Source organism: Ambystoma mexicanum, chromosome 9 (assembly GCF_040938575.1).
Source record: "Ambystoma mexicanum isolate Mex_15411 chromosome 9, UKY_AmexF1_1, whole genome shotgun sequence".
Lineage (NCBI taxonomy): Eukaryota > Metazoa > Chordata > Amphibia > Caudata > Ambystomatidae > Ambystoma > Ambystoma mexicanum.
The window spans coordinates 798787833-798807375 of NC_090931.1; the positions used below are offsets into that span (position 1 = coordinate 798787833).

At 51.5% G+C, this 19543-nt stretch overlaps 1 protein-coding gene across 2 annotated transcripts in view; it reads left to right on the forward strand.

Moving 5' to 3' along the window:
* Window positions 1-19543, forward strand: part of IGF2BP2 (insulin like growth factor 2 mRNA binding protein 2) — a 1316273-nt gene that overhangs the window by 979174 nt on the left and 317556 nt on the right. For both annotated transcript variants that reach the window (XM_069615761.1, XM_069615762.1), the window contains one exon: window positions 1301-1417. In XM_069615761.1, coding sequence (XP_069471862.1) covers window positions 1301-1417 — 117 coding nt within the window. The remainder of the gene's footprint in view (window positions 1-1300; window positions 1418-19543) is intronic.

The following is a 19543-nucleotide window of genomic DNA, read 5'->3' on the forward strand; positions in this document are numbered from 1 at the left end:
CTTATTTGGTGGCCATTGGGGCTTACATGAATTTGCATGAGCATGTGTTTTCTGCAGCCAACCCGGTGGTTAAGGCCCACCTTAAGGGTTTGTCTAGGCTTTTTCTGCCGGTGCATATGATGCATCCGGTTTGGGACCTCAATGTGTTCTTGCTGCTTTGCAGCACAAGCCTTTTGAGCCGATGGCCTCTGTGGACATCCCTTGATGAAACTAAAGACAGTTTTACTGGTGGTTTTCACCTTTGTGCGCATTGTTAGACAGCTGCAGGCGTTGTCCTTGTGCGAACCCTTCTCCACGTTTCGCACCTATCTATTAGATTCTTATATAGCGCCATACGCCCGTGGGCCTCAAGGCGACAAGGTCATCTTGCATCTTCACCCAAACTTCTTGCCCAAGGTGTTCTTTCCATTTAATCTGAATCAGATCATCTAGCTGCCGGTGTTCTTCTCCTACTCACAGTCGGAGGCAGAGAGGGCCCTGCATTCCTTCGACCCCAAAAGGAATCTCATGCTTCCAAGGCTTCCTTCGCCCGTTGGATGGTTTAGGCCATTTCAGAGGCGTACACGGCCATGGCAGACCTGTTCCTGATGGGATTCATGCCCATGCGGTCAGAGCCAAGGCCACGGCTGTCGCGTTTCAGACACATGCTTGTCATCAGCAAGGCAGCTACATGGGCCACTCTGTCAGCTTTCTGTAAGAACTATTCACTGGACACCAGCTCCAGGCGTGATGCAAGAGTTTGGTCAGGTGGTTCTGAAGAACCTTTTTGCTTCGTCCTAGATATGAGGCCGGTTATCACAGCTCCACCCTTTGTTCTTGTTCGATGGAATCACCCACAATGATGGAGGCAGGGGGACAGGACGTACGAGTAATTAAAATTACCTACGCTAGTGACTGGAGTACTCATAGCCCTTAGTCCCCTTTCCTCCATACGTCCCACCCATCTTCCCCCGCAAGTAGGCCAGTAGCTAAATGTAATAAGCGTAGCAAGGTATTTAAGGGTCAGATTTGTTCAAAGTGGACTGAGGTGAGGTGCCGGAGGGCGAGGCCTCGGCGGAGCGTTCCCATACCTAGGGCCGTGCACCTGCGTGCTATACTAAATTTACCGGGCAAGCTCAATTTATCGCTGCCAAAGGTTCCGGTACTGTCTCCATGTTGGGGGACGCCCCACAATGATGGAGGAAAGGTGACTAAGGACTATGCTGTAGTCAATTTGGTGAGTAACTTACATTTTTTGACAAATCGTATCCTTTGAAATGTCTTTGATGTGTGCTATTTTATTGGCGTTTTCATCCTCTAGGCTCCAGAACAAGAGATTGTATACTTGTTTATCCCAACTCAGGCTGTGGGAGCCATCATTGGAAAGAAGGGACAGCACATTAAACAGCTGGCACGATTTGCTGGAGCTTCAATTAAGGTAAAATTGGCCATGCTTGCTTCACAGATAAATATGCTCCTGTTTTTTTTGTATGCAACTTTCTCGACCCGTGGTCCATGGTCCTAAGAGTTATGAAGAAAATTGTGTCACAGGTTCAAGAAATATTATGCTACTTTATTCTTGTACTGCACCTAGTGAGGGCACGTAGTTGTACAGGACAGTGAGGAAGGAGAAACCACAGTTTTGTACCCTGTCAAAAGCGGACATATACATTTAATAAAAAGGCCCACTGCCGTCTTCAAACAAGCATTTAGATAAGATGTCCTTGGCAAGTGCTTAGTACCTTTTTCGTGTGTACTTATTACCCTCTTGCCTTTAAGAAGATTAGAGATGTGCAGAAAGCAGCAGCATGTACAATTTATCATTGGCATTATCAAACGTTGTGTTAGCTGAAATACCTCTGAAAACGGGTCAGTGCTGTTTTCACTGCAAAATAGTAGCCTTTGATAAAACTTCAGTCATGCAAGATTCTCTGTATTGTTATCTTTCCCATTCAGTATCTCTTATCTATTTTGTGAAAGCAGCAACTTAATGTTCTTTTCAAATGTTCTAGTCCATCCACATTGCATTGCTTGAGTGAGTGCTTATTGAACTTCGTTGTAAAGCCCACTAAATGTTTGAATCATGTGCTCTAAAGGGTTGTCTTCCACCTACTGTTTTTTTTTAAATGTTCAAAGTATAACTTAATTCCTGAGTTCAATTTAATAGTTTTTATTTCATCAGCCATTAACTAAGACTATGTCCCAGCCGGAAGACAACGTCCCATAACTGAATTATGTAAAAATATGTGACCTATTTTGACACTAAGTAGGTGGGCATCTATGGAGATATCAATGTATTTTGCATTTGAGTTATTAAAGACCATGCATGGTACTTCAGATATAATTTTGCCATGGACTGGGTGCTACTCAAGTTTTTTGTTTGCCTGATGCTGATTACATTGTGTTAGGTCCAGTGAAGCGATGTGCTTCAGCGATTTGCACATACTGGAGACTGGTTGTCAGATAAGTCTGCATAAAGTGTGTTAATGTAAGAAGGAGTTTATGATACCACCAATTACCAGAGTGTACTACTCTGAAGGATAAAGTAGATGTTTTTGCAGCTCCAGTTGATGGAAAGTATTCTTGATGGCTGTACCTGGGAGGTTATGGTCACGTCTGTGTTCCAAACGTAGCCTAGCAGTCTCACCTAATACTGCTTTAGCACTTTATCACTAACGAATTTGACGATTTTGCTAAGGGTGTGTTTAGTGCTTAGAGCAGAAATCTTGGTCTTGGATCTGTAGTGCTTGAGGTTGTTGCTTCCCATCCAATATAAACCTGTTCCAGCCCTTGAACACTGTGGAGAAATGTCCCACCTTGCTTAGGAGATGCACGTATAAGTAGAGGTGTTTCTCAGTAGATTCACCTTTGCTTTACATGAATACTAAACAGGGTGACAGCAGTGATCCCAATGGTACTCTGTGGTTTGCGTAGATTAAATTCCTCAGCCTCACACTCTTCTTCTCTCTTGGAAAAAAAGATGGGAACTACCTCCAGGCTTTGATACTCCTGCTACTGCGTGGAGCTGTGTAATCAGATGGCTGTGGTGCACAGAGTCAAATGCTGCTGATAGGCCAAGCAAAGGTCTACTTGAGGAGGTTCCCCTCATCAGCTGTGTGCAATTTGGTATGCAAAACCATGACTATTGCAGATGGTTTTGCTTTGGCACTATCAGTTTCCAGGTTTGTGGTGGTCATAAATCTGAAGTTGGACGGGTTTTGTCTTCCACCTCCGTGATCGCTTTGTTTTTAGGCCGGCTTCCCCTTTCTTGCCTCCCTCCTCTCCCACCGCCCGCCCAACCAGTGTGGATTGGTGAGTCCCGCACCCACGTGATCGGAACAGGCCTGCGGCATTGGAGATGACTCTCTGTGTCCAATGCTCCAAACTCTGTTTGCTCGCTTGGACCATTTGTTTAACATCTCATGGTGAGTGCTTTGCGTGCTGCTTATTTCATTTTCCCGACTCTCCAATCCCGTTCCCCTGTGTGATTGATTTATTGTTTTGAACCCATCCTCAACCTTTCCTGCCTCCCCTAGAATTGAGTTACCTTTTAGGTACTGCAAATTTTTTGAATCTGTTTGCATTTTAAGTGCAGTAAATGTTTTGAATCTAGTTTTTAGGTACAGCAAAGGTTTTTGAATCTAGTGGCATTTTAGGTGCAGTGAAAGTTTGTATGTAGTTGAATCATAAGTGTAGCTTATGTCTATACATCTAGCTTGTAACCGAGTACTACAATTGTCTTTGAATTCAGTGACACTCGTATAATTACAGCATCGCAGCTACTTGCAGCACTCCCACACACCCTTCTCGGAAGTCAGCCCTGCCTCTGTCCCTGCTCTCACCCACCTTAGACTCCTGCTACCCCTTCTTCAGGCCGGAGTACACAGATGGGGCCACTAGCCTTTAGCCGTGTCCCCATCCTTTCAGGACACAGAAATCAACCTTTCACCATGCCCAGCAGGTCCAAGGTCAAAGGGACACTTTGATGTTGCAGAAACCAGACCACTACCCCTACCTCCCTTCCTCCCTCCCCACCACACTACCACACTCACTCCTCACAGCCCGGCTCTGGCAGGCCCCCCACTACTCTCCTACTAACTCCTCAGCATTCTCACCCCTCACTACCATCTCCCCTAACCTTCCCAGCTCATCCCCGCTCTCCCTCATACACTCTCCTCCCCATCCCTACACACCCTTTCCATCCATAAGCGCAGCTTGGTCGCCCTAGCAAATATAACCCCTTTGGCAGCTCCACCAACACTCATTCATAAACAATTGGCACCCGCACACCCTTCAAAACACAGAAGCCACAACCACCATAGGCTAGCATCCCATCAGTCCTTACCTCTTCTCCCACCCAGATCCCATTTTGCACCTCTCTTCTATACCATCATGTCCTTCCCCCCCTCTCCCAACCCAGTCCATCCACTCATCTCCCCTGCCAACTCTCCCAGCTCTGCACCCCCTCAACCCACCATTTTCCCCACTGAACATCAACTTCCTTTCCTTTCCACCCCTTCCTATCCTCCCATCTACAGCCCCCCTCCTCTCCAGCTACTGCTCCGTTCCCACACCCTCCACACGATATTGTAGCATGCTCCTCCCTCCCCCTCACGTAGACTTCCGCCCCTCTCCACACCTGACTTCCTTCGTCCACGAGAACTCTTCCCTCACTGTCTTAGACCACTCTGAGCATCACCTCCCACACCCCTAAGAAACACCCCTTCCACCTCCCCTTCTCCTACCCTCGATTTCTGCTCTGCTGGATCTATTGTGCATGATTAGGATTAGCCATCCTCCACAAACTACACCTCGGTCTTACAATCTGAGAAAACAACCCTGAAATGCTGACTGCAAATCTTTGCCAGTGAAACTCCAAAATCACTCCCTCACCCACAGCTTCATACTCATACGTCCTGTCCCCTTTCCTCCATCCTTGTGGGGGCTTGCCCAACATGGGGACGGTACCGGAACCTTTGGCAGAGAAAAATTGAGCGTCCCCTTTACATTTTGTAAAGCGCACGGGCATGGGAACAGACGGTGTTGGACCTGGCAGCCAACGCTGACACTTTTATTTATTTTTAGCTTTAGTTTTCCGCTTGCTCCCAGTTGTTTTTTGTCAATTCTTATTTCACTTCCCTACGGTGCCTCACCTGCCCCAGTTCATGTCAACTGCACGAGGCTTCACGGGGTGTGCCTCGTGCACTTTTTCGTTCTCTGCCTCGGAGCCCCTTGCATTCTGTCTTGAGTGCTTGGGGCCTGACCAGCGCTGGGACTCATGTTCCGCCTGCAGCACTCTGTCACAGGGCATTGAAGAACAATTTGTCGTGGTGGAGAGAGACCTTACACACTTCTCCTCCGCCCCACCTTAAGGACTTTGTCTCCAAGACCTCTCGTCAAGACAAGGTAGGCCCTCTGTTCAGCACTGCTCCACAGCGCAGCGACTCCTTTCTCGGGGTTCCCACGGATCAGGGTTCCTCATATTCAGGTTCTGGCAGGCCTGAGGCCTTCCAGGCTACCAACTCCCAAGCGGAGGTGCTAAGGGGCCCTACCAGGCTGTCCTCGGAAGGATGATCAGGCTCATCCTCTTCCATCCCAGGGGGTTAAGATTGTTGAGTGCCATCTCCAAGAATCTGTCCTCGGCTACATCCAGCACGGCTACTGGCACAGGTGCCGAGGGCTGCCAGCCTACTAGAGCTTGCTCTGAGGCTGTGAATCGGGGCATTTGTACCGGCTGAGGGCTCCGCACCTATCGGAGGGATCTCTGAGGTCGATGTTTCTGCTTCGGGTGCAAGACCCAAGCTGTATCCTCTCGTGCCTGAGGCCTCTCTTGGCACAGGGCTTTCACGCCCTCCCGCCCAGAGTGTGCTGGAAAGCATCAAAATGGCAGAGCAGTACGTGGCAGAGCCTGCCAGGCAGGCGGCCATCTTGGATCCAGCTCAAGGCCCGCCAATGCTTTCTCCCATCGAATGGGCTTTGCAGGATGATCCCAAACCCCTGCAGGTGCAGGTTTATGGTCCCGTCAGGGCAACATCTACCCACCACAGAGGCCCTGTGCCTCGGGAGGGCCGGGCCCCTAGAGATCAGATGGCTGTTGAGGACCGCTTCAAGCGCTTCCTCCTCCTCATGCGTTCCCCTCAGATGAAGGGGCTCCTGAAGGACATTGTGAAGGAGGTCATGCGGCAGGTGACCCTGGACCCTGCCTCGGCCCCATCCTCTGGGTACACCTCCCGTTCCTCTTGCGCTACAAGTCCCGTTGCCAGCTCCTCCTCCACTTGAGGCCCCACCGGTTGTTCTGACCCTGTCTTCCCCCGCACCTCCTCCTGTACCACCAATCCCTTCCCCTTAACAGCCATTGGACCTGCCTGCGGCTCTGGACCTGGGGGGTCTCCACTGGCACCTGTGTCCCAGGGCCCGGATACCCCTCTGTAAAAAGTGGGGCTATGGTGATGATGAGGACAATGAAGCCTCGGCATTGGTTTAGGTCTTTCATAACCACCTGGCAGAGTTTTGGGGGGTCCCTCTTCCCAAGAAAGCCCCCCAGGAGTTGGGAGTGCTAGCAAAGGTCTTGGGCAAATGCACCACGTTCCGGTCTGGCATTCGCCTCAAGAAGGATGTCCTGTGGGTGGTGCAGGTAGTCTGGGAGAAGCCTAGGGCCAACACCCAGATGAACAAGAAGTTAGGCTGATGGATGGGGAGCCAGTCCTCCTGGCCTCCCACCCGCAACCCCATTCCTCTGTGGTGACTGTGATCTTGTATTCTAAACCATCATCTTTGTCGTCTTTCTGTATGGGAGCAGCCTCCAGTTGCCTCTTCAAGGAAGACAAGGTCCTTGAGTCCTTTGCAAAGAGCTGTTAGTTCATCTCAGGACTGCATCTGCCGCAGGCCAACGCAAAAGTCCTCTTTGCTGCGGCTAACCAGAAGCTGTGGCCGGAGCTCGGGGAATTCCTGCCCGACCTCCCTTCGGACAAGCGAGCCTCCTTCAAGGCTGGTCTGGCAGATCCCAGGGCATTGCGCAGGCCCTCGTGGAATCCTCGGTCACCCATATCGGCAGTCAGCAGAGGGCTGCGCCTTGGTGTCGAAATGAGGAGGGCAGCGTGGATGCACGCCAAAAAGCTTTCATCTGATGTGCAGGAGCGAATCCTGGATCAGCCCTTTGGGGCATGGACATTTTTAATTCATCCACTAATGACGAATTAACGAAGAAGAAAACCTCCACTCAAACCGCCAAGTCCTTGGCTATCTTGACAAAAACAGGCCAGAAATCGTTCCTGCAATCCGAGGGTAGGACCAGGTTCAAACCCTGCAAAGTCTGACAGGTCGCCCAGCGACAACAGGAAGAAGCAGTAGAGGACATTGCAGAGGTTTTTCCGCTCCCCCTCCTCTGATGCCAAGAAACAGACACATCAAGGTCAGGGAACAGAGCTCGCCTGTGGGGGACTGGTTGGCTCTGTTACAGGACACCTGGAAGTGTCTTTTCAGCAAACCGTGGATTCTATCCGTAGTCCCCTCAGGCTTCAGACTTCTTTTACCTCTAACACCCGCTCCTCCTCTTCAGATTGGGTCCCAGGCGCTTTTACGAGAGGTACTTTTGCTCTTGGAGATTCAGGCGATAGAACCAGTTCCTCTTGTAGACAGGGGTTCAGTTACTATTGCAGGATTTGTGCAGCTTGCAAGAACAACCAGGCTGGCCTGAGGGTATTCCTCGGCCTGTCATTTCTAAATCTATCTTTATCACAGGAACGCTTGATGATGATTACGCTGCACGTAGCTGAGTCTCTGTGTGCAGGGGACTGGATGTTTTCCCTGGACCTCAAGGAGGCGTACCTGCATGTGCCCATATATCAACCACATCTGAAGTTTCTGCGGTTCACGATTGTCGTACCACTTTCAGTACAAGGTGCTGCCCTTCGGCCTGAACTCGGCCGCTTGTGTCTTCACAAAGTTGATGAATGCAGTGGCGGGCCTTTTTCGCTTGGAAGGCCATCGTCTATACCCTTTTTGGACGACTGGTTGGTGGGGGCAGGGTCCCCCAAAGGGGTGATGCACTCCTGCCAGAGATTGGCAGATACCCTTCATCAGCGGAGGTTTCCCCTCAACCAGAGGAAATCGCAGTTATGCCCATCTCAGGAACTGATGTTCCTAGGGGTGCGTTGGAATGCTACCATTCAGCAGGTGCTCCCCACGCCCAAGAGGCGTATGTCCCTACACAAGGCGTGGGACACTTTCTGGCTAACTCAACCTGGAGGCCAGTTGGGATCTTGAGACGGGGTCTCAGTCAGTTAGGATCCCAATACCAATGCTTCTGCTTGCCCAATCTTCGCTGGTGGCTGATGGAGGACAATGTCTCAGTGGGAGCCCCTCTCATCTGACCGAAGTCTACCCTGTTTGACAACTGACTCCTCTCTTCGGGCTGGGGGGCTACTTTGGATGGCTGTGATTCATGGAGTGTGGCCCAGGTCCGAAGGCCTCCTGCATATCAATCTGTTCGAGCTCAGGACAGTGGGCTTGGCCGTGAAGTCATTTTTGCCCCTCATCTGGGACAAGTCGGTTCTGGTCAGGAAGGACAATTCTACTACAATGTTTTACCTGAACAAGCAGGGTGGCACCCGTCCCCCCCTCTTCTGCATGGAGGCTGTGCCAATCTGGGAATAGCCACTGATGGATGGGATTTGAATCTCAGCAGTCCCCTCCCTGGGACAGCAATGCAGAAGCAGACCAGAAGAGTTGCTTGGGGTGCAGCACCTACGAGTGGGAGTTGCACAACGACTCCTTATTGACCCTATTTAAGAATAGGAGGTTTGCAGACCTGGATCTGTTTGCATCACCTCTCGGAATGGCCAGTGCCCCAGTTTGCTTCATGGGCATGTCAGATCGGTTGGCACGGCCGCAGGTGTTATGCGTTCCTGCCCACCCCTCTGCTCCAACGGATTCTCTGCAAGTTCTGGGTCACTGTAGGCTGCAGCCTCATCCTGGTTTCCCCAAATGGCCTTTGCGACCCTGGTTTTTGGATCTGCTGCAGTTCTGCTCCCAGGCTCCCGTCCATCTTCTGATCCCCAGCAGGGGCTTCCTGACGCAGCAGGGCAGGGCAGTGGAACATCCGGACCCATCCAAGCTAGCCCTGGCAGCCAGGTTTCTGATCAGCTGTGGCTTCAGCACGCTCAATTTTCAGATGACAACTGGGGCATCATTCAGCAGGGCAGGAGGCCCTTGACTCAGTCTCAGTATAAGAGCAAGTGGATTAGGTTCTGCCATCAGGCTCGCAACAAGGGTCTGAACCCTGTCAACTGTCCTCTGACTGATGTACTGGCTTTTTCGGTGCACCTGGCTCGTTCTGGAGTCAAGTTGGATACTTGCTGCATGTATTTGGCAGCCATCGAATTCCCCTGAGCATGTGTTTTCGGCAGCGAACCCGGGGGTTAAGGCCCACCTTAAGGGGTTGTCTAGGCTTTTTCCTCCGGTGCATAGACCTCATCCAGTCTGTGACCTCAATGTGGTTCTTGCTGCTTTGCAACACAAGCCTTTCGACCCGATGGCTTCTGTGGACATCTGCTTGTTGACACTAAAGACTGTTTTATTGGTGGCTCTCACCTCTGTGCGCAGGGTTACTGAGCTGCATGCGTTGTCTCTGTGCGAGCCATTCACCACATTTCACAACAACATGCTCATCTTGCGCACTCACCTAAATTTCTTGCCCAAGGTGGTCTCTCCATTTCATCTAAATCATGAAATCTGCCTGCCAGTTTTTTTCTCGAACTCGCAGTCGGAGGCAGAGAGGGCCCTGTATTCCTTAGACCTCAAGAGGTTCCTCAAGTTTTCACTCTGACAAAATCCTTCAGGAAGTCTGAGGCATTGTTTGTGACCTTTGGGGGCTCTTCCCCCGGCTCTCAGCCTTCTAAGGCTTCCATCGTTCGTTGGATGGTTCGGCCAATTTCAGAGGCGTACACGGCCATGGGCAAACCTATATCGGAGAGGATTCATGCTCATGCGATCAGAGCCAAGGCCACGGCTGTCACGTTTCAGAGACACACGTCTTGGGATGTCATCAGCAAGGTGGCAACTTGGGCCCCTCTGTCGGCCTACTGTAAGCACTACTCACTGGACACCAGCTCCAGGCGCGATGCAGAGTTTGGTCAGGCGGTTCTGAAGAACATTTTTGCTTCGTCCTAGTAATGAGGCAGGTTATCACAGCTCCACCCTATGTTTGTTGTTCAGTGGAATCACCCACAAGGGTGCAGAATTTCTCCTTTACAGACCTCTGTGCTACTATAGAAACTTTGCAGACACCCTTAGTGACTTCTTAGCGCCCATCCTGATCTCTCACCCTTCCCTCACCATGCTAGGGGACTTCAACATCTGGTTTGATCCCTATCCTAACCCCATGACCTGTCTACTCATCGATGACTTGGAAGCCCTCAACATGACCCAACTAATATAAAGCCCCATGCACATAGCAGAGCACACCCTTGACGCAATATTCAACTCCACCAATTTGATCTCCACACTCCCTCCCCGTCCACTAATATGGACTGATCAAGCTGCCATCTTCTTTTAACTTATGACCGCATTCCCTCCACCTGACCAGTTCCAACCCATCCTCCTGTGTACCTCTTTGGAACAAGGCAATTGTAAACCCTGACCTGGGTGACTCCCTGCTTTCCTTCCTTCCCACCCTCCCTCTCCAAGGAGGGCTTCCCTTTATTGATCATATCGACAGATGGCTCTCTAATGCCCTCATCCCTCTCACCCTGACTAGATCAGCTTCTCTCAGATTAGGCCCTACTCCCAAGTGGTTCGCACCCTCCCTCAAATCCCTGCAAACCTTTACCCACTGCCTGGAGTGCAAATGGCGTGCCAACCCATCCTCCCAGAAAAGAGCCACTTATGCAAGTTAGATCAGGGGATAAGGGGCAGAAATTAGGATCCTTCCATGGAAACCGAATTGCCAACACCCATAACTCCAGCAGGGAACTCCACAGGATCATCGCAGAATTCAATGCCCCTCTGTTCTTCCCCCCAATGCCCTGTTGGAACCTCGCTATCGAAAGAACCCACACCATCAGCACCAAATTAGCACAATCGCACGTTTTTCGTCTCCTCCTTCTCCTGACTGTTAGCTCCTTCACCTGCACTCCCCCTCCTCTCCTCCTTCTCTGACCATTTCCCATCCAGAATTCCTGAAGCTACTTTGCAGTAAGTGCCCTTCTGAATCCCCTTGAGACCCTTGCCCCCTCCCTCCTTAAGAATAATACTCTCCTCAACCTGTCCACTCAGCTTTGCAAGATCGATAATTAACCATTCACTGACATCAGGCATTTTCCCTGCAGCTTTCAAAACCGCTCACGTCAAACTCTTGATCAAACAGCCCTCTCTTGACCCCCTCCTTGCATCCAACTACCACCCAATCTCTAAAAACTGCTTGATTGCCAAACCCTTAGACTGCCTGGCATACTCCCAGCTCTGCACCTTCTGAGAATCCAATTGCCTACTCGACCCTGCCCAGACTGGATTCAGACCCCTCAGAGGAACTGAAACGTCCCTCATCTCCATCTGGGATGACATGTTAAGAACGGCAGACTCAGAAGGCTGTGCTGCACTTATCATCCTTGAAGTTTCGTCAGCCTTTGGCACTATCGACTACAACATCCACACAGACTTGAGATGAATCTGAACTTTCCTTGCCAAACGTTCTCAAATCACCCTCCTTTCTCCTCCTCTACCTCCCATCGCCCAATCCTGTCTCCAGCGGGATCCCACAGGGGGCCTCCCTTTACCCCCTTATCTTCAACCTCTACCTAAGCCCTCTCCCCGTGCTCATCTCCTCACATGACCTAACCTGCTACAGCTCTGCCGATAACACACAGATCATTTTCAAGATTCCAAAAACCCCAGCTTCTCCCCATCTTGATCGTGCCTCCTGCCTCACAGAAATCAACCGCTGGATGGCGGCTAGCCACCTCCTCCTTAATCCTGGTAAACCAAAATCCTGATCTGCTGTAAAACAGCACTCTTCCCCCAACCCACCCTTTGGCCCTCTGCATGCAGCAGACAGCTTGTAAAGAACCTAGGATGCATCTTTGAATCGTATCCAACACTCTCACCACATCAACACTGTATCTAGATGTCACTTTAACCTCTGCATCCTCAGACGAATTTTCCCCTATCTCTCCTACCCCACAGAGTCACGGCAATTTTGGCTGTCATCCTCTCCCGCCTAGATTCTGCCAATTCCCTCTATCTACGCACCCCTGCCGATCAGCTCAAAGCTCCAACGGAATCAGAACTCTGCAGCTAGGCTCCTCCTTGCCCTCTTCCCCCAGGGAACACATTACTCCTGCCCTCGGGGCGTTCCAGTGGCCTCCTATTGGCCAACAGGGCACTTTCAAGGCCATGTGCATTATCCGCTGTGCCCTTCACAAGACAGACCCTGAATTCCTCCAACATAAACGTACATGCTACCAACCCAACAGAAACCTCAGATCTGGCTTTGCACTCCTCCTTGTGATCCCCTCCTTCAATTCCGCTATAATAGGAGGATCCTCTTTCTCTGTCCAAACTCCCATACTCTAGAACTCCCATCCACTCAGCATCCACCTCTCCTTCAGGAAGGCCCTCAAAATCTGGCTCTTCCCTTCTGCAACCTGACAAACCCATCCCCACTTCACATTTACCCTCATGACACCTAGGCCGTGGCACTATTTGCCTCCCCAGAATACCTCCAGAGCAAGGCCAAGTATAATTTGGAGCAGACCTGATGAACAGATTTCATGGCCACATCAAAAGCAACTGAGGCTCAAGGGTACGCATTGGTGTCTAGCAGCAGTTATGGCCGCCCACCCGCATGCATTTGCCTCCATACACCAATCTAAAACACAACGCACAACCTCTCTGTCATCAGAATGCAACTGAGTTCCACGACAGAAGTTCGGTCTAGCTGGACAGCTAACAAGTCTCCTGCTCTCTCACAATCTCCTGACTACCTCTCAGCACCCATCCACATGCCTAATCGACATGGGTAGCCTGGTCATGGGTAGCCTGGTCATCCCACCCAACTTTCTTTTGGCCAAATGCACACACATTCTAACTTTTCCGACAATGATCCCGCTTTGAGGCCATACCAATAGGTTAAATGTGCTTTTCAAATGACAAACTAATACTATTAACCAGTGGAAGCAGGCAATCCAGGACCTGATATCTGTTGTTTTGGTCTAAGCAGGTGGTAATACCTAAACAGATCGAGGAAGAAAAGACCGAAACTCAAAAGACCGAAATTGGGATGCCCAATTTGACTCTATATATATGTTGGGGGTGGGGGGATGTTAATAAAAAAAATGTAGATTTAAGAGGGCTCTGCAGGGAGTCTCCCCCTGCATATCTATGTGGTCAAAGGGGGAGAAACAAAAATGTGGTCTTTTGGCATTCATTTTTTTTTCGGACAATAAACCTAGGCAGATGTGTCCCAAGTCCGTAGCTGAGGTCAGGGACTATAGAATGCCAATAATGAATGCCTTCTTGGATTGTGAGCCACTTATCTGGGTGCTGGAGAAATGGACGAGGATGCTGGTGAGACTCACCTTCATGTTTGTGGTGTGAATTTGTGAAATTTCCTTTTTTCTTTGAAGAAGGAGGAGTAGAAGTTGCAGAGTACCCTGAGTTTGTGGGCAAGGCTGGGAGGTTATTGGAAATAAAAGGGCTGGATGTTCCCAAGCATGGTGGAAGGCTCTCGTGACTTTGGAGGTATAAAAGACTTACTTGGCCATGAACATATTGCTAGTGACTTTTACAGATTTTACTTGGCCGGCTCTTTCTTTGTGCCAAACCATTTACCGTTTGCTCTATGGCTATTGTGACGGATTTAAGGGTATCCATTATTCCATACTAAATGAAAATGCAGGCAGGAATATTCCACCCACATAATAGGCTGGCATATTAGTGTGGGCAGTGGACACACTGATCTGTCAAACGCTGCTGGTGTGCGCTGTATATCCGGGCATGTTTGGACCAGGAATAGATTTGTGTAACACTCACCTGGTTCCCACGGGGGCGCTGGTCTAGTCTGGATTGCTGTGGCCTCTTCTAGCGTGATGCGCAGGACCCGGAACACCGATTGGACAGGACCTCCAAATCGTGCTTGCCTGGCCCGTAGGAATATCCTTCTTATGGTTTGGAAGGATGAACTCTCCATCCTGCTTCTGGTGCAGGGGCGCGCGTTCGTCCAGTTACTTCACTGGTTTTCAGAATGGCGCTGGCAAAATCCACTTGACTTTCCTGAGCGATGCGCCGTAAGTATGAAAGTTCAAAGTTCAAGTGAGGCCCCCTTTATGTTGTCTTTCTAACCTGTGATCTGTCCTTTATTTCAGGTGCAGAATGAAGGCGATGCGTCGAGGGGTTAAACTGCCGAGGTGAGTAGTGATGAGGGCGATCCCTCTAAATGTCCTTATCATTCCCCAGAAATGTCTCTTGTCCTTTCCCCATAAGGGCCGAGGTACGGTACCTGCCAACGGGGCGGCGCCGACCCGAAATGTGGAAGAAAAGCCGGTAAGTATTATGGCTGTTAATCAGGCTTTCCTTCTGTGTTCCTTCCGCTCACCTTTTGTTTCTTCCTCTCTCCCCTAGGTGCAGAGATGTGGCGTTCAATGCTGACAGCCGCGATGGAGCCGGGAGATGTCTCGAGGACAGGTGAGTGAAGCGTGGCGCTGCAGCGAGCAACGCAATGCTTTTAAATGGAAGTCTTTCTTCAGGGATGCTGGCGAGAAGATTCCGGATGCAGGTAAGAAGTTTGAAATAGTCCTTGGTTTTCACCTTTCTCTTCTCTACCTTCCTTGCAGGTCTTCCAGGTTCGAGGCGGGCGTGGCTGGAGTCCAGGAGCAGGAGCAGACACGGTGAGCGTTAAGCTGCAGGAAGCAGAACAACGCGAAGCATGAGCTGCTGTCTGGGCGTGGCTTAAATAGCCTCCAAAGAAGTCCCAGGTATGTATCCTTCCCCAACTAGGTATGTATCCTTCCCTGGCCACGCCCGAGTGAAAAAATAGTCCCTATGAAAAAATAGTCCCTTTCAGGTCTCAGGGAGGCCTGAAGCGTGCAGCATGGTCTGCATCGGGTAAGTGCACAAAACACCTCCCTTTATGAGCCTGGCGCCTATGGCGCCAGGACTGATGTCCAACATGAGCCTGGCGCCAAAGGCACCAGGTCTGAGTCCAAAGAGCCCCTATAAGGGGCCGCTGGGCTTTTACCCGAGGGCATGATGCCTGCTTCCGGGGGTGCTGGGCCTGGCCTGGTGCTCCGGGGGTAGGCATCATGACAATCTGAGGTGCAATAGGGAGTTATACGAGTGCCAAATGTAAGGTAAACTGGGTCAGCGTTTGGTAGGCTGAAGTTATTTAGTGGACGTGTGTCGCCTCCCCTCCTCTCCCCAGAAGATAGGGGGAGAAGGTGACCACATGCACTGAAAATAAAAAGGCATCAAGAATCCAACAGAATGACACTGTTATGAAGTGTTACTGGCATTATTGCACTAGCAGTTTCACATACATCCAGTTTCTGTTGGGAGGTCTAGACTTGCCTTTTTGTAAGGTGGTGGTTTAGATGGCAAGTATATGTAATTAAATAAAGTTTTGAAAATCGAACATAGTTGTTTAAAGCTGCAACAGATTAAGTTTTTGTTGGGGTGTGGTATGGCTGGGAAACAAAATGGCCAGTGATCACCAGGGATTAGGATGTGATATAACCCTCCTTCTTGAGTCCAAGTCCCAGGAAAGAATGCAACATCAGACGGAATACTTAAGGTAATTGGTGTAAAGGCGGCAGAAAATTTGCTTAGCTGTGGGGGCGAGTGACTGACTGATCTCATGACCCTTGCCCCATGTGACACACTAGGTTCTGGGCATCCTTGTTACTTGACTTGGTTCCTAGCACGGCCTGCCCCCTTTCCTCCATATTGCATGGGCGTCCCTCGCTAGGGACGGGGGACAGGACCTTTTTCACCAGAAAAAAACCTTCTTCATCATTAAATTTGGATGCGCGGCTGTGGGAGCATGGGCTCCCCTGACTGCGCCCACTGGTGCCACTCCCCAGTCCTCTTTTACGTGTCGACAGGAATGGGCCGATTTCACCAGCGCTCCTGGGTTTGGCTTCGGCCATGTAATACCACACGCTCTTCCCTGGATACTTTCTTCTATCTTTTTGTCAATCAGGTAGTCCTCCGGCGCCACGCCACGCTCCTTCCCGGTGCATGTCAACTTCAGCGGGCTTCAGCAGGTGTCCAGCCTGCAAGGGGCTCTTCCCTACGTCTGACCCCCACGCTCTTTGCCTCCACTGCCTTAGCCCCGACCATGGCTGGTTAGGTTGTACCGTGTGCAACGCACTTATTCTACACGCATTGAAGAACAGGCTAGCTCGGTGTAGGGAGCTCTTCAAAGAGGATCTGAAGGACTTTGTCAAACAGAGATCGAGGCCCAAAGGAGGGGCGCTGTTTTCCATCGGATCCCGTAAGTGCGACTCCTTCCCAAGGAACCACCCGAGCGGGAGGAACCACTCTGGTTCTCGTACCAGCACACATACCAAGGCTAGTCCAGCTACCAGCCTCACGGCTGAGGGGGGGTCATCAGATCCTTCTGGGCACAGGGCTGAGGGACCGCAAGGTACTTTTTCCGGGTGTACACCCGAGAGGTAACGTTCTAGTACCGGCCAAATGTCTGAGGGTTGTCTGCACACAGCACTACCAGTGATTCGGCCGAGGGCAATATGCCTTCCAGGCCCAGACCTGAGGTGAAGGGGAGGTCTCATGCTCCACCGCCAAGAGTCTTGGAGGAGGCCGGGCCCAGGGAGCCTAGCACCACAACTTTGGCATGTGGCACCCAGCTCCACAAAACGGCTGCTGCGCCAGATAACATGGCCGCTCGTCTGATGCCACTCCTAGGAACGGAGAAGGCAGGAGAACGAGTTTCAAGGTGGGACTGTGTCAACCAGGTACCTGGCCTACAGTCTATCCATCAGCAGCGCAGGGCAGGTTTCCCCTGCAACCGAGGTAGAGAGCGCTCCGGCCCCAGCAGCCACCATCCACTCTGTCAATATCACCTGCCACCTCTTCAGCCTCGGAAGACGGGTTCTTCGAAAGGTCCCTAGCACTGATGCAGACTCCTCAGATGGGGGCCATCCCTCGGGATTCCATCAAGGACATGCTCCCTCCGGTCACTTCACTGGCGCCCATGGTCATTCCCCCTATGGCGCAGGCGCCACAGGCCCCAGTTCAGCTTGTGCTGCCCCAGCCGGCTCCTTCGATTCCGGCTCCCCTACCTCCCACAGTACCGGCGGCTCCGCTCCAACCTCTGCAACAACCACTGGCTCTGGTTGCTACACCGCAGTCCACAGCCACCAGTACTCCACCCACCCCGACCAGCCGGACACACTGGCGGACAGAGGAGGACCCAGACACGCCATCGTCAGCCAAGGCCTTCCACAAACGTTTTGCAGGTTTGGCGGAATATTTGGGGCTTCCCCAACCAGAGGTCGAACAACCGGAGGAACGGGTTTTTGCAGAAGTCCTCACTCTACATCCCCCTAAAAGAATGGAGATCCCGATGCAGAAGGACGTTGTTGCTTTGGCCAAGAAGGGGTGGCTCCAGCCTGTCAATCAGCGCCTTGACGCCAAGTATAGGCAGATGGAGTGAGATCCACTCTTACTGTCGGCTCATCCTCAACCACACGCCTCTGTGATTGAGGCTTCGAGTAGAGTGATGCCGCAGCAGTCGTCCTCAGCCACCTCATCCTCAATGCTGCTAGGCAAGGAGGAGAAGATCTTGCAGGTGAACGGGAAAAAGCTGTACTCTAACACCTCTCTGCACCTGCTTCAATCCAATGCTGATGCCATGCTGGCAGCCGTTAACCAAAGGCTTTGGTGGGAAATGGCTAACTTCCTCCCAGTGCTTCCGGTGCAGAGCCAAGCACGCTTCAAGGCGGGGCTAGCGGAGGTCAAACTGGTGGCGCAGGACATCATGGAATCCACCGTGGCCCACATCGATACCTCTGGCCGGGCCATATGCATTGCCAAGGACATGAGAAGGACTGCCTAGCTTCGGGCTACTAAGTTTAACCCTGACGTCCAGGACCGCATATTGGACCTTCCATTTGAGGGTACTGACCTCTTTCACTCTACCGCCGATGGGGAATAGGATAAAAAGAAGAAAAGCGTGCAAACTGCGAAGTCTTTATCTATCCTAACGAAGGCCATGTCCAAGGCATACACCCAGACACATCAACACTCTGATAAGGGGCGGACGTTTGGTGGGTTCAGGGGCTTCCAGGAATGCAGGTCGAGGCAGCCTGACCGTTCTCTGAGTCAGCACCAGCGCAAACAACAAAAGGGGGCGGCAAGGGCTTTTCCAGCCCCCCTCCTGTGCAGCAGCCTCAGAGGGAAAGAAAGCATGACGTGTCCCTTCGGGTCCACGTGTCTCCGGTGGGGGGCAGGCTTGCACTTCACGTGCATTTGTGGCGTTGGGACGTTTTCAGACTCCTAGATCCTGTCTGTAGTATCCTCAGGGTACCGCCTACCGGTCCCTCGCTCTCCTCCCCCCTCCCCTCCACTCCCACAGATTGGGACAGCAAATCTTTTGGCGTAAATTCGGTCGCTCGTCGAGAGCCAGGCAGTGGAAGAAGTCCCATGATTGGGCTTTTTTTCCAGGTTTTTCGCCATACAAAAAGAAGAACCAGGCTGACCTGAGAGTTGTGTTGGACCTATCCACCCTCTTCACAAATTCAAGATGATTATGCCAGCACTCATTGCAGAGACAATCCCAATTTGGCAACCACATTGTTCCTTCCTTCGCTTCAGGATCATGGGCTGCCATTTAAAATACAAAGTGCTACCCTTTGGCCTCAGCTCAGCCCCCAGGGTATTTACCAGGCCCATGAATTCAGTGGCAGCCCTCCTCAGGGCCCAGGGCCACCACGTCTACCTGTACCTGGACGACTGGCTCGTCAGGGCGAGATCTCCAGAGTCAGTTCTCCACACCTCCTCCGCACTGATGAGCACACACCATGACCTGGGATTTACTATCAACCTCAATAGGTTTCCGCTGCAGCCTACGCAGAGCCTAACCTTCTTGGAGCTTATCTGGGACACAAGCTCAGAGAGTCTTTCCCTCAGAGGACAACATCACAGCCATCAAGAAAGCCACTACTCACTTGCTTACCAGAGCAGTGTCCTAAGCCTGGTGATACCAACACTTATTAGGTATCATGGCAGCGGTCCTACTGGCCGTGCCCCACCAAAGACTCTGGATGAGGAGATTACAGCTGCACTTTACAGCCTCATGGAATCAGGAGGAGGACTCCCAAGCGGAGCCGGTCAGCATCCCTCCTTCCCTCCACCCGGACCTCCCATGGTGGTCCAGGGACTACAACCTGCGGACGGGCAAGCCCTTCTGGCAGCCGGCCCTGCAGGTCACCATCACTACAGACTCCTCCCTCCCCACCCCCCGGAAGGCTGGGGAGCCACTGTGGACGGCTACAGCGTCCATGGAGTCTGGACCCGGCAGACTGGCTGGAGCTCATGGCCATCTGGCTAG